This window comes from Dendrobates tinctorius, unplaced genomic scaffold (assembly GCF_039654945.1).
Source record: "Dendrobates tinctorius isolate UK_male_01 unplaced genomic scaffold, ASM3965494v1 ptg000057l, whole genome shotgun sequence".
In the NCBI taxonomy this organism is placed as follows: Eukaryota; Metazoa; Chordata; class Amphibia; order Anura; family Dendrobatidae; genus Dendrobates; species Dendrobates tinctorius.
The window spans coordinates 701,922-715,716 of record NW_027361725.1 but is presented as its reverse complement, the minus strand read 5'-3'; the positions used below and the strand labels follow the sequence as shown (position 1 = coordinate 715,716).

At 42.7% G+C, this 13,795-nt stretch overlaps 1 protein-coding gene across 4 annotated transcripts in view; it reads right to left on the bottom strand.

Annotated features, from left to right (window-relative positions):
* MIDEAS (mitotic deacetylase associated SANT domain protein) overlaps positions 1 to 13,795 on the bottom strand; it is a 104,458-nt gene that overhangs the window by 20,560 nt on the left and 70,103 nt on the right. For all 4 annotated transcript variants that reach the window (XM_073577641.1, XM_073577642.1, XM_073577643.1 and 1 more), the window contains exons 2-5: positions 7,609 to 9,012; positions 1,191 to 1,469; positions 491 to 827; positions 45 to 105 (exon numbers count right to left, since the gene is read on the bottom strand). In XM_073577641.1, the coding sequence (XP_073433742.1) occupies positions 45 to 105; positions 491 to 827; positions 1,191 to 1,469; positions 7,609 to 8,868 (1,937 nt within the window). In that variant the 5' untranslated portion in view covers positions 8,869 to 9,012. The remainder of the gene's footprint in view (positions 1 to 44; positions 106 to 490; positions 828 to 1,190; positions 1,470 to 7,608; positions 9,013 to 13,795) is intronic.

Here is a 13,795-nt window from a genome sequence, read left to right as displayed (position 1 = left end):
AATAAGAAAACCTGAACCAAGCAAATAAGTATATGCAGACTTACGGTTCAAGACTAACAGGCGTTGCCTCTGCTGTCAGCAAAGGCGGCATATCCTCTCCACTATCTGCAAAAAGAAATAAAATTTAAGTGCAAAACATAGGTGCTCCATATGCTGACACAAATATACTTCAAAGAAACAACTTAAATGGGTTAAACGAGAATAAAAACAAGGATTTGCAAAATGGGTTACATAGGGAGATGACAAAAAAAGTTTGTTTTTTAATTTGTATTCTGTTTGGTCTGGAATTACAGCATTTACTTGAATTACATCGAGTTACAATACTACACTAGAATAAGATTCTTAGCAAATTTAACAGGAAACATGGTCCATGTTTATTGCACCCTTTGGAAATCATGGGAAATTTCTATACAGTTCTGCCACATTTACAAAAAAAAAAAAACAAAAAACAGAAAAATTAGCTTTGTAAAGCGAAGAATAAATCACTTACTAGATCTTAGCAGGGTTCTCGTGCTGCTTTTTGGTGTAATAGGTGGAGGCATCGAATGTGTGTTCGCAGATATTATGGCATTGAAGTAAAGTCCGGAGCCCTCGCGCACAGGGCTGAGGATTGGAGGCGGCGTGTAAGGAGGCAATTCAAAGTTTTTGTCACCAACATGTTCAGGAACTCGCACCGGAGAACGAAGGTGACTTTGATACGGCGTTATGTTGGTGTAAACTGGAACAACAAAGGTGCCAGACTTGGGAGGGATGAATAACGGTTCAGGCCTTGGTCGCTGCTTGGGCTTCCGGGAAGGGGTTTCTGACAATGAAGCGGTCTCGTTGTTCTGCAGAGTGGTGAAGATAAGGTGTCAGAATATTAAAAATTACATTTTGCTGTAAAATTATAAAAATGGACACCACACATAGCAGCATTCTAGCTTTTCATGTCAAACATCTACAGGCCATCAATAAACTTGACTTCTATGTCAAGCCACCTTCATCCAACAATGGCTAATGTGGCAATGAGCATAAGGCCTCAGTCCAGCTTCAGACATTCGACAGTGACTGAAAGACTGACGTACAGATTGGTCACTGGTCTACAGACCCAAACTCAGCCTCATTGACATACAGTATATTGAATTTGTTAACAGGAACTGGTCAGCACAGGGACTCTGGCTAATAAAGAAGGTTAACACCCTTGGGCTTACCTGTATGGGAGGTTCTAAGACACCGGCAGGACCAACCCTGTGTCGGGTCACTATAACAGTTGGCATTGATGAAAATGGCAGCTTTTCAGCTAGCACTGCCCTGTGAGTCCTTTCATCATCTCTCTTCTCTTGTCCAGTAACCATTTTCACCGGTACTGATACCGGCATAACTAGGGGTTTCAAGTCTCCGTCCCCTCGGGACTTCTTAGGAGGTGATGCACTTGGAATTTCGACATTGCTTTTCAAAGTCTCATTCTTCTCTCTTAAAGTCTCATTATCCTGAAATATCAAAAAGAAAAATCAAATCAACTTCAAGCTTTTATTCCATAGCAATCGTAAAATGTGTTCTGTACGTAACAAAGGATGGATAAAACTAGAGCAGAGCCAGAGGCCAACTGGAAAAGTATCGGAAACACCAGACCTTTGATAAAGAACCAGTCAGGAGCATTAGGAATGGACAGCAGAGCTTACAGCATTGACACAGTGGCACAGAACAGTTGTAAATCAAGCCCATGGTGGTGGGACTAGTTAGGGATACAGAATCAGTGCACTTGCCAAGAGGCGGCCCATCTTTGGTGCACTTGCCAAGAGGCGGACCATCCTTGGTGCACTTGCAGCCCCATTTCTACTAAAAAATCTAATATGATTTTCCCAGCAATGGACAATCCACTGGTCATCTGGAAGGCAAGTGTTACATTATCTGATGGTGGTCATAGATACAAAAGCATAAAACATGGTTGAACAACTATTGAATAAAATGATCTTAACACAGTGACAACCATAAAGATTTTAGTACATATTCGCTGGTTCAACCTGGCTATACCTGGTCAATGTCACCGGGTAATAAACTAACATTGTCCTAGGACCAGATTGACCGTTTAAAATAAATAAATAAATATACACTTATCTTTCAATTGTCTCTTTACAAACTGCTTTAAGAAAATCCTGAACTGTAAAATTAAACGTAACCTTTATTTATTCCTCTTATAGGATTGATATATTGTATTAGAACTAAATACATGTTATAGACAACACTAAAAAAACAAAACAAAACAATGCGGGGCTGATCGGCTCTTGGGGGGCTGCCATCACTGTCTGCACAGTTTATGGGCAGGATTGATAGTCGCTGTGCGCCGCATTATCTCATGATTGCAGATATTCAAGGTTTTTTAGAAAAGCCAATTTTCACGATTTTTCTGTTTTTAGGACATCATGAACATTGGTTATTGCTGTATCCAAATATTAGATACTTTGTCTACTTTGGGCAGCTCAGTGGATAGCACTGCAGGCTTGTAGCGCTGGAGTCCCAAATCCCACCAAGGACAACATCTGCAAGGAGTTTTTATGTTCTCCCCCTGTTTGCGTGGGTTTCCTCCCACATTCCAAAGACATACTGATAGGGAATTTAGATTGTGAGCCCCATCGGGGACAGTGATAATAATGTATGTAAAGCACTGCGGAATATGTTAGCGCTAAAAAAAAATAAAGATTATTATTACATGAATAGTTTTAATATACAAAAAAGCACCAAAACATGTATGTACACAATTCTGTGCAATACAGCTCTGGCAAAAATTAAGAGACCACCACATCAAAACCCTGTCATGGGCAGCCCATTCTCCAGCTCTGAACCTCATTGAAAACCTCTGGAATGTAACTAAGAGGAAGATGGATAGTCACAAGCCAGCAAACAAAGAAGAACTGCTTACATTTTTGTACCAGGAGTGGCATAAGGTCACACAAAAGCAGTGAGAAAGACTGGTGGAAAGCATGCCAAGACGCATGAAAGCTGTGATTAACAACAATCATGGTTATTCCACAAAATATTGATTTCTGAACTCTTCCTGAGGTAAAACATTAGTATTGTGGTTTCTAAATGATTATGAACTTGCTTTGTTTCCATTATTTGAGGTCTGAAAGCACTGGGTTTTTTGTTTTTTATTTTGAGCATTTCTCCTTTTTAGAAAAAAAAAAAAACAAAACACAAAGTTTATTGCATGGAAATTCGGAGACGTTTTGTCAGAAGTTTGTAGACTAAAAGAACAGTTTACATTTTACTCAAAAATATACCTGTAAAGAGAAAAATCAGACAAACTGAACATTTGGAAGTGGTCTCTTAACTTTTGCCAGAGCTGTAGTTCATTTTTTTTTTAAAGCAGTGTTAATAGTTTATTTCTATCAATTACCAAAATGCAAAGTGAATGAACAAAAAAAGGGAAATCTAACTTACATCACTATAATGATGTGACCGTCACTTTCCTTCAATACAGCAAATCCTTCCATCTCTTCATGTAATCCCAGACAGACTGGAAGAATGAGATTAGGGCTCTGTGGGGGCCGGATCATCACTTCAAGGACTCCTTGTTCTTTACACTGAGGATAGTTCTTAACGACATTGGTTGTATGTTTGGGGTCGTTGTCGGGCTGCAGAATCAATTTGGAGCCAATCGGATGCCTCACTGATGGCATTGCATGATGGATAAGTAGCTGCCTGTATTTCTAAGCATTGAGGACACCAACAAATGGGCAATATTGAGAAGCATAGATTCAGTGATCAGCCAAGTAAACTTAGTGCAGCATATGAAAGACATGTCATGTTACTTCCCTTCAAAATTGGAAGCTGTCCAGCAGTGCCATCAGCTTAGAACTGGCATCCAGAAAGACTCATCTACTGTCCAGAGAAATCTGGCCACATGTGGTCTTCATGGAAAAATTGTAGCCAAAAGCCATACCTTCTGCATGGACTCAAAGTCACTAGACTCAATTATGTATGCAATCATAAGAACTGGGGTACAGAAAACAGGCAGTAGGTGCTCTGGACTGAGGCGGCAAAATGTGAACTATTTGACCGTGACAGAAGGCAGTTTATTCGCCTAACTGCTGGAGAGCAGCACGATAATGAGGGTCTGCAGATAACAGTGAAGCATGGTGTAGACCCCTGCAAGTTTGTGGCTACAGTCCAACACAGAGTTGGACTGTAGCCAGGATTAATGGTTTCCTCAATGCTTAGAAAGCCAGGCAGATACTTATCCATCAGAGAGACGTTTGATTGGATTGGCTCCAATTTCATGGCTTCAATTTCATTCTGCAGCAGCACAACGACCCCAAACATGCATCCATCGACATCAAGCACTAGATTCAGCGTAAGAAGAACAAGGAGTCCTGGAAGTGATGATCTGGACCCCAGAGAGACCTGATCTCATGGTCATCCAGCAGGTCTGGGATTACATGAAGAGGGAAGGATTTGCTCAAGCGACATCCACAGAAGATCTGTAGTTAATTCTCCAAGATGTTTGGAACAACCTTCCTGACGAGTTCCTTCATAACAGTGTGCAAGTGACCTCCTAGAACTGATTGTGTTGTGAAGGCAGAAAGCGGTCAATAAATATTGATGCGATTTAGATTTCTCTTTGTTCATAGATAAAAACAAAAAGAAAACTATTAACACTTCAATTTTGGAAATCATTTTTAACTTGCAGAAGTTTTTCCACACCTGCCTAAAAATGTTTGCACAGTACAGTATCAATTTGGGAATTAAAAAAAAATAATAAATAAATAAAACTCAAGCTCTCCATAGCAAGTGTGGTTTATTGCTTTCATAGGAATATATCGAAGCCGTTTCTATAGATTGGTGCCCCCTTTAAAAGGGATTTTCCAGGACTTTGAGACTGTTGGCCTCCCTTCAATATCAGATGAGCGGTGGCTCAATTCCCAGCACCATCAACCGATGAGGTAATTCGAGAGGCCACAATGCTCCAGTAAGATTTTCATTATCAAAGTCTGAGAATGTCCCTTTATTGCGGTTTATCTTCCTTTCAGATACTCCTATTGGGAATATTGGGGTGGCTCAGTGGTTAGCACTGTAGCCTTGCAGGGCTGGGGTCTTGGGATCAAATCCCACCAAGGACACCATCTGCAAGGAGTTTTTATATCCTCCCTGTGTTTGTGTGAGTTCCCTCCGGGTTCTCCGGTTTCCTCCCACACTCCAAAGACAGGGAATTTAGATTGTGAGACCCATCGGGGACAGCGATGATAATGTGTGCAAAAACTGCAAAGCGCTGCGGAATATGTTGGCGCTAAATAAAGAGATTATTATGCCTAAAGATTAACTAAAGTTGATTGATGCCAGCAAATCTGAACTCTTCCGAAAAACGAACAGAATTTCAGTGGTCTCCTAAGCTGCACAAAATCCGTCCCTAAACCCAGGTAAGATGTCAGGTTGCTATATCAGGTGCATTATTCTTCCTTTTGGAAATGGGCCAGAAACATGTGAGCGCTTCGTTCACATCCTATTCAAGTGTGCCACACCACCCTGAAGTTTCATTACTGCCACTATTTATAGCCAGCAAGAAATTCAGTCTGATTCTCACATTCTAAGACACCGAACAATGTAATGACAGCAATGCTCTAGCTCACCAGCTTCATGGAGATATTTTTGGACACTGTCAGTACTGGCTGCTATGACCCCGAGAGCCGAGCCTGCCATTCTAGCTTTGATCCCAAATACAGAAATTGACCCTGGACTTGAACAATTCTATGTGGTTTTTATGTTTTGACCGATCATTGTTCTAGTCTCGTTTGCGCCACTGATCCATGAAAGCAAGAACTCTACATGATTTTTTTTTTTTTTTTTAAAGAGCCACCCACCAGATTTCCCCCCATATAAACCTATAAGCACTACCCTGAATCCCTCTTACACATCACTTCTGCAACGTGCAAGCCCCCAACTCAGTCTTAAAACAATTCTCCCGTATGCTAATCGGTGAGGCTTATCTGATGGGAGTCGCTGGTCTGTGCTCGGCGCGGATCCTCTCTCCCCACAATAGCCGCCTTCCCCTGCTTTGCTAGATGTGGATGACATCTCCTATGTCATCCACGTAGGAGATGCAAATCTCAAGCCTATGCAGATGAATCACCAACCTGCGCTGACGTGCTTCGTTCTGCTCTGAGGGAACCAATGACCCAGAAGTGAAGCCGGCACATGCGCTGTACAGGATGCCACAGGGCAGAGCGAGGCGTGCCAGCGAGGTCTGTGTTTCAACTGCACCTGCTCAAGGTTTGTAGAGCTGAGTGGATGACATAGAAACACAGAGCGGCGCAGGTGTGCTTCGTTCTGACCTGTGGAGTGCTGTAATGTGCATACGCCGACTTCACTCCTGGGTCATTGTCTCCCTCAGAGCAGAGCGAAGCACGCCAGCGAGGTTTGTGCTTCAACTGCACCGGCTCAAGGTTTGCAGTGCTGAGTGGATGACGTAGAAGTAAAGAATGGTGCAGGCGCGCACTTAGCTCTGACCTGCGCAGTGCTGTAATGCACATGCCCCGACTTCACTCCTAGGTCATTGTATCACTCAGGGCAGCATAAAGTGCGTCAACGTATGTCTGTGCTTCGATGGCACTGACTCGAGGCTTACAGAGCTGATTGATGACGTAGAAGCACATAACGGAGCAGGCGCGCTTCACTCTGACCTGTGGAGTGCTGTAATGCGCATGCACCAACTTCATTCTGGGGTCATTGTCTCGATCAGATCAGAGCGAAGTACGTCAGTGAGGTCTGTGCTTCAACTGCACCAACTCGAGGTTTGCAGTGCTGGGTGGATAACATTATGCAGGAAACGTCATCCACATCCATCAAAGCAGGAAGGCAGGATAATGCGAGGAAAGAGGAGGCACAAAGCACAGATCTGTGCCACCCATCGGAAAGGAGAATTGTGAAAGGTATTTTCTTTGATCTGCAAGGTAGATAGAGATGCTCTGGCGCAGTCATCTAGCCTAACACATTAACTTTGAGAATTGACAGATCACTTTTAACTTAACAAATGTCAATGTTACAATGCAATCAATGTTATTCACTTTACTCAACAGTGGTTTTATTGCTATGGCTAATTTTGTATATACCCGATAGCCAAATTGTGCACAAACTGCATGTTTACGGCAATAATGCAAGTATGATCCAAACACTAGCATAAGACCGTGGACATTAAGTTAAAGTTTCTCCAATTTAATAGTTGTCTTAAAGATGACCTGCCATTTGCCATATTGCTTTTTCTTTAAGTCATGTAAATCTCGTACTCCTGAATCAGACGTTATTTTCCTTTTGTTCCTGCGCCTCTCCATTCCTGAAATACAGCCTCATCTTCCCTGTAGATAAACCCTCTTTTTTATCCCAGTGGGTGTGGTTCTCAATTAAACTCCCATATATGGAGACTCTGCCCACTTGGCTAAAAAGATAATATATAGGGAAGAAGGGTCCATATCTCAGGAACGGAGAGACACAGGAACAAAAGAAATATAACGCCGGATTCTGGAGAACAGCATTTATACCAGGTAAAAAAAATTACATGTTTATAGAGTAACAGGATTGATATACCGGGCATTTAATAATGAGATTTTTATAGATATCCATTTGAAGTCTGCTTACCTTAGTGTTCTCAAGATTTGGCATTTCTGCTGCTTTTTGGGCTAAGGTAAATAAATTGGCTTCTTGTGATATGCGGCGCCTTCGCCGAGTTGATTGGATCACGGTCACAGCTCCTGCTCCCGCGGGCTGTACTGGTCCCATGGAGTTTTGTTCAGCTGCCAGGACCTCTCTTGGTTTACCATTATGAGGTAGGGACACATTTTCTATATCATGCCGGTTGCCATGCTGGGTTTCATGTGCATCTCTTGACATGAGCTGCTTGTACCTCTCTTGGGCAGCTAACTGGTGCGCCCCTTGCTCATATTGGTGGTGTGGATAAGGGTTATTTGATTGACCAACCACAGTGGGAGGTAAAGGTTCTGGTCCCTCTTTGGAAAGTCTTCGGGACCGACGTGGCAAAGGTATTTGCGTTTTGGGCAGTACAGACTGCTGGCTCTGCTCTACCAGAGCTTTCATGTATTCCTCCGTCGTGGGAACACGTTGTAGTTGGCTCATCACTGGTATCTTCTGCTGGGAAACTGCATGTTGGCTTAGTGAAACACCCTGCTGCATGCTGTAGGCTGCCTGTTGTTGCTGCTGTGATGGGTAAAAACTCTCAAAAAGTTGCATTTTAGGAAGAGCCGTTTGTTGTTTCTGCTGTTGAGCGACATATGCAGCATTTGATTGAGCATCTGGAAAAACGTGAAATAAATTTGGCAAAGAGGTTTTCTGACCCTGATGTCCAAATGCCGTTTGGAATGACTGCAAAGCAAGATGCTGATTTTGATGATGATGCTGTTGTTGCTGCTGCTGCTGTTGTTGCTGAGCTTGCAAAATGGAGTTTAAATGGGCCTGCTGCCGAGCTAGCTGATGCTGCTCCAACTGTGTCTTTTGAGACATCATCTGCTGTAGAGCATCTCCATAGATATCCATCTGGGACACCCCCACTCCCTTGTCTTGGCTTCTCTTGATAGGCTCATGATGATTGTAATAGGAAGGCACCATTTGCATAGCATAACCCGCGGCATTTCGCTGCCACATATTTGTTTGCTGAGCTGCCCATGTGGCCTCGTTCTGGTCACCCACATTCCACTTTCCAGGAACTTGCTGCTGGTTAATTCTTACGCCGTCTGGTCTCTCTTGAGTGTACATGACTGCGTTCAACATATTGTTAGATGGAGCAGAATAAGTATTCACAGGCTGGCCTTGAGATTCATTAAAAAAAGTTATTCTTTTTCCGGTCCTTTTATTCGAAGCCTTCTGCTGAGGCTGCTGACTCATGATAATCAAAACACATGCAAATCACAAGATTTCTCCAAAGTCATCAAATTATACAAAAAGTTTTTTTTTTCTTAAAGTTTTGATTGCGTAGATCTTCTATCACGTGATCTACTCGGCTTCATCATCCATCCTGGCAAACTGTATCTGCAGAACAGAAGAACATGATGAATCAAAATGTCATCTATGCAACACAGAAGTAGAGTCATATGCTGCACAGGATTCTGCATCATTAACACTTAGATTGTACATTTTTAATTTAAGAGGCCGGTTTTACACTTTCAACATTCACGTTCCAAGCAGAGCCTGCAATGTTTGGACCGGCCGCAAGCCTCCTAACCCCATCTCAACGGGCTCAATCAAGAGATTCACGAGCGGTCCAATCATTCTGACATGAAACCCATAAACTAAGACTAGATCTGGCTTCTACAACTTGGGATCCTCCACCAGTTAAAAAACTAGAACTCCTAGTCAAACTCTGTCAGGGCATGCTGGATGTTGTAATTTTTCCGCAGTTTGAGAGCCACAGCTCATCAAGGATCACACATCAATGCCACTTAGGAAGCAACACTGATTGACAATCAGTTTCACATGCTGTTGTGCAAATGGAATAGACAACAGATGGAAAACATTGGCAATTTTCTAGACACCCTCAATATAGGAGTGGTTCTGCAGGTGGGGACCACAGACCACATATCAGTACCAATGCTTTCTGGCTGATGTTTTGGTCACTTTTGAATGCTGGTTGTGCTTTCACACTAGTGTTAGCATTTGACGGACTCTACAACCCACACAAATGGCTCAGGTAGTGCAGCTCATCCAGGATAGCATATCAATGCGAGCTGTGACAAGAAAGTTTGCTGTGTCTGTCGATGTAGTGTCCAGAGGCTGGAGGCGCTACCAGGAGACAGGCCAGTACACCAGGAGACGTGAAGGGGGCCATAGGAGGGCAACAACCCAGCAGCAGGACCGCTACCTCAGCCTTTGTGCAAAGAGGAACAGGAGGAGCACTGCTATAGCCTTGCAAAACGTCCTCCAGCAGGCCACAAAAGTGCATGTGTCTGCACAAACGGTTAATAACCAACTCCATGAGGATGGTCTGAGTGCCCGATGTCCACAGATGAGGGTTGTGCTCACAGCCCAACACCGTGCAGGACGCTTGACATTTGACACAGAACACCTGGCAAATTCGCCACTGGTGCCCTGTGCTCTTCACAGATAAAAGCAGTTTCACACTGAGCACATGTGACAGACGTGACAGTCTAAAGAAGCCGTGGAGAGGGATCTGCTGCCTGCAACATCCTTCAGCATGACCGATTTGGCAGTGGGTCAGTATTGGTGTGGGGTGACATTTCTTTGGAGGGCTGCACAGTGTTGGGCTGTGAGCACAACCCCCATCTGTGGACGTCGGGCACTCAGACCATCCTCATGGAGTCGGTTTCTAACCATTTGTGCAGACACATGCACTTTTGTGGCATCAGTGTTGCTTCCTAAGTGGACAGTTTGATTTCATCGAAGTTTGATTTACTTGCGAGTTATATTCTGTTTAAGTGCACACACATACACATTATATATATATATATATATATATATATATATATATATATATATATATACACACACACATACATATATATATATATATATATACATACACAGTGCCTACAAGTAGTATTCTACCCCCTGCAGATTTAGCAGGTTTGATAAGATGCAAATAAGTTAGAGCCTTCAAACTTCACACAAGAGCAGGATTTATTAACAGATGCATAAATCTTACAAACCAAAAAGTTATGTTGCTCAGTTAAATGTTAAAAAATTTTAAACATAAAAGTGTGGGTCAATTATTATTCAACCCCTAGGTTTAATATTTTGTGGAATAACCCTTGTTTGCAATTACAGCTAATAATCGTCTTTTATAAGACCTGATCATGCCGGCACAGGTCTCTGGAGGTATCTTGGCCCACTCCTCCATGCAGATCTTCTCCAAGTTATCTAGGTTCTTTGGGCGTCTCATGTGGACTTTAATCTTGAGCTCCTTCCACAAGTTTTCAATTGGGTTAAGGTCAGGAGACTGACTAGGCCACTCCAACACCTTGATTTTTTGCCTCTTGAACCAGGCCTTGGCTTTCTTGGCTGTGTGCTTTGGGTCGTTGTCTTGTTGGAAGATGAAATGACGACCCATCTTAAGATCCTTGATGGAGGAGCGGAGGTTCTTGGCCAAAATCTCCTGGTAGGCCGTGCTATCCATCTTCCCATGTATGCGGACCAGATGGCCAGGCCCCTTGGCTGAGAAACAGCCCCACAGCATGATGCTGCCACCACCATGCTTGACTGTAGGGATGGTATTCTTGGGGTCGTATGCAGTGCCATCCAGTCTCCAAACGTCTCGTGTGTGGTTGGCACCAAAGATCTTGATCTTGGTCTCATCAGACCAGAGAACCTTGAACCAGTCTGTCTCAGAGTCCTCCAAGTGATCATGAGCAAACTGTAGACAAGCCTTGACATGACGCTTTGAAAGTAAAGGTACCTTACGGGCTCGTCTGGAAAGGAGACCATTGCGGTGGAGTACGTTACTTATGGTATTGACTGAAACCAATGTCCCCACTGCCATGAGATCTTCCCGGAGCTCCTTCCTTGTTGTCCTTGGGTTAGCCTTGACTCTTCAGACAAGCCTGGCCTCGGCACGGGAGGAGACTTTCAAAGGCTGTCCAGGCCGTGGAAGGTTAACTGTAGTTCCATAAGCCTTCCACTTCCGGATGATGCTCCCAACAGTGGAGACAGGTAGGCCCAACTCCTTGGAAAGGGTTTTGTACCCCTTGCCAGCCTTGTGACCCTCCACGATCTTGTCTCTGATGGCCTTGGAATGCTCCTTTGTCTTTCCCATGTTGACCATGTATGAGTGCTGTTCACAAGTTTGGGGAGGGTCTTAAATAGTCAGAAAAGGCTGGAAAAAGAGATAATTAATCCAAACATGTGAAGCTCATTGTTCTTTGTGCCTCAAATACTTCTTAATACTTTAGGGGAACCAAACAGAATTCTGGTGGTTTGAGGGGTTGAATAATAAATGACCCTCTGAATAAACTTTTCACAATTTAAAAAAAAATGAAACAAAGAAATAACATTCTTTTTTGCTGCAGTGCATTTCACACTTCCAGGCTGATCTACAGTACAAATGTCACAATGCCAAGTTAATTCCGAATGTGTAAACCTGCTAAATCTGCAGGGGGTTGAATACTACTTGTAGGCACTGTACATATATATATATATACACACACACACACACACACACACATATATACACACACACTTACTTATATGCATACCCCAGCAGAATTTTTTCTTTCTTGGCCTTTTTCCAGAGAATATGAGTGATAATACCAAACCTTTTTCTCCACTCATGGTTATTGATTGGGTGAAGCCATTTGTTCTGATACTACTGTATTTTCTCTTTTTAAATCATAATGACAACCCAAAACATCCAAATGACCCTGATCAAAAGTTCACATACCCTGGTAATTTTGGCCTGATAACATCCACAGAAGTTGACACAAAAGGGTTTGAATGGCTACTAAAAGGTAACATCCTCACCTGAGAACTGTGACAAATGCCAGGAAAATTGTTCGGGATGAAAAGAAAAACCCACAAACAACATCAGCTGAAATACTGGACTCTCTGAAAACTAGCGGTGTGGCCGTTTCAAGATGCACAATAAGGAGGCACTTGAAGAAAAAGGGACTGCATGGTCGAATCGCCAGAAGAAAGCCACTACTGTGCATATGACACAAAGTATCTCACCTACAAATACACAAAACAGCACAGAGACTAGCCTTAAAATTTCTAGAACAAGGTAATTTGGAGTAATGAGACCAAAATTGAACTTTTTGGCCACAACCACAAACGTTACATTTGGAGAAAGGTCAACAAGGCCTATGATGAAAGGAACACCATTCCTACTGTAAAGCATGGAGGTGGATCACTGGTGTTTTGGGGATGTGTGAGCTACAAATGCATAGGAAACTTGGTCAAAATTGAAGGAAACATGAATGCAGCACGTTACCAACAAATACTGGAGGCAAATGTGCAATCATCAGCCCGAAAGATAATAACGATCCAAAAAACAAGGCTACGTCGACCTATCATTGGTTACAGCAGAGCAAAATGAAGGTTCTGGAGCGGTCAACTCAGTCTCCTGACCTCAATATCATTAAGCCACTCTGGTGATATCTCAAGCGCGCAGTTGATGCTAGACAGCCCAGGAATTTACAGGGACTGAAGGCTTTTTGTCAAGAAGAGTGGGCAGCTTTACCATCTGAGAAAATAAAGAGCCTCATCCACAACTACCACAATACACTTCAAGCTGTCATTGATGTTAGAGAGAGCAATACACTGTATTAAGAAATGGGGTATGTGAACTTTTGATCAGGATCATTTGGATGTTTTGGTTTGTCAAGATGATTTAAAAAGACAAGACACAGTACACACGCACGTGGTCAAAATTGTTGGTATCCCTCGTTTAATGACAGAAAATCCCACAATAGTGACAGAAATATCTTGAATCTGACAAAAGTAATAATAAATAAAAAATATATGAAAATGAACAAATGAAAGTCAGACACTGAATTTCAACCATGCTTCCACAGAATTTTAAAAGAAATAAATAAATAAAACTCATTGAAATGGGCCTGGACAGAAATGATGGTACCCCTGAGAATAATGTGACAAAAGGGGCATGTTAAATCACGGTGTGTCCACTAATTAGCATCACAAGTGTCTACAATCTTGGAATCAGTGAGTGGGCCTATACAGAGGGCTACAGATACTCACTGTGCTGTTTGGTGACATGCTGTGTATCACACTCAACATGGACCAGAGGAAGAGATTAGAAAGAAAATTATAGACAAACATGTTAAAAGTAAAAGTTATAAGACCT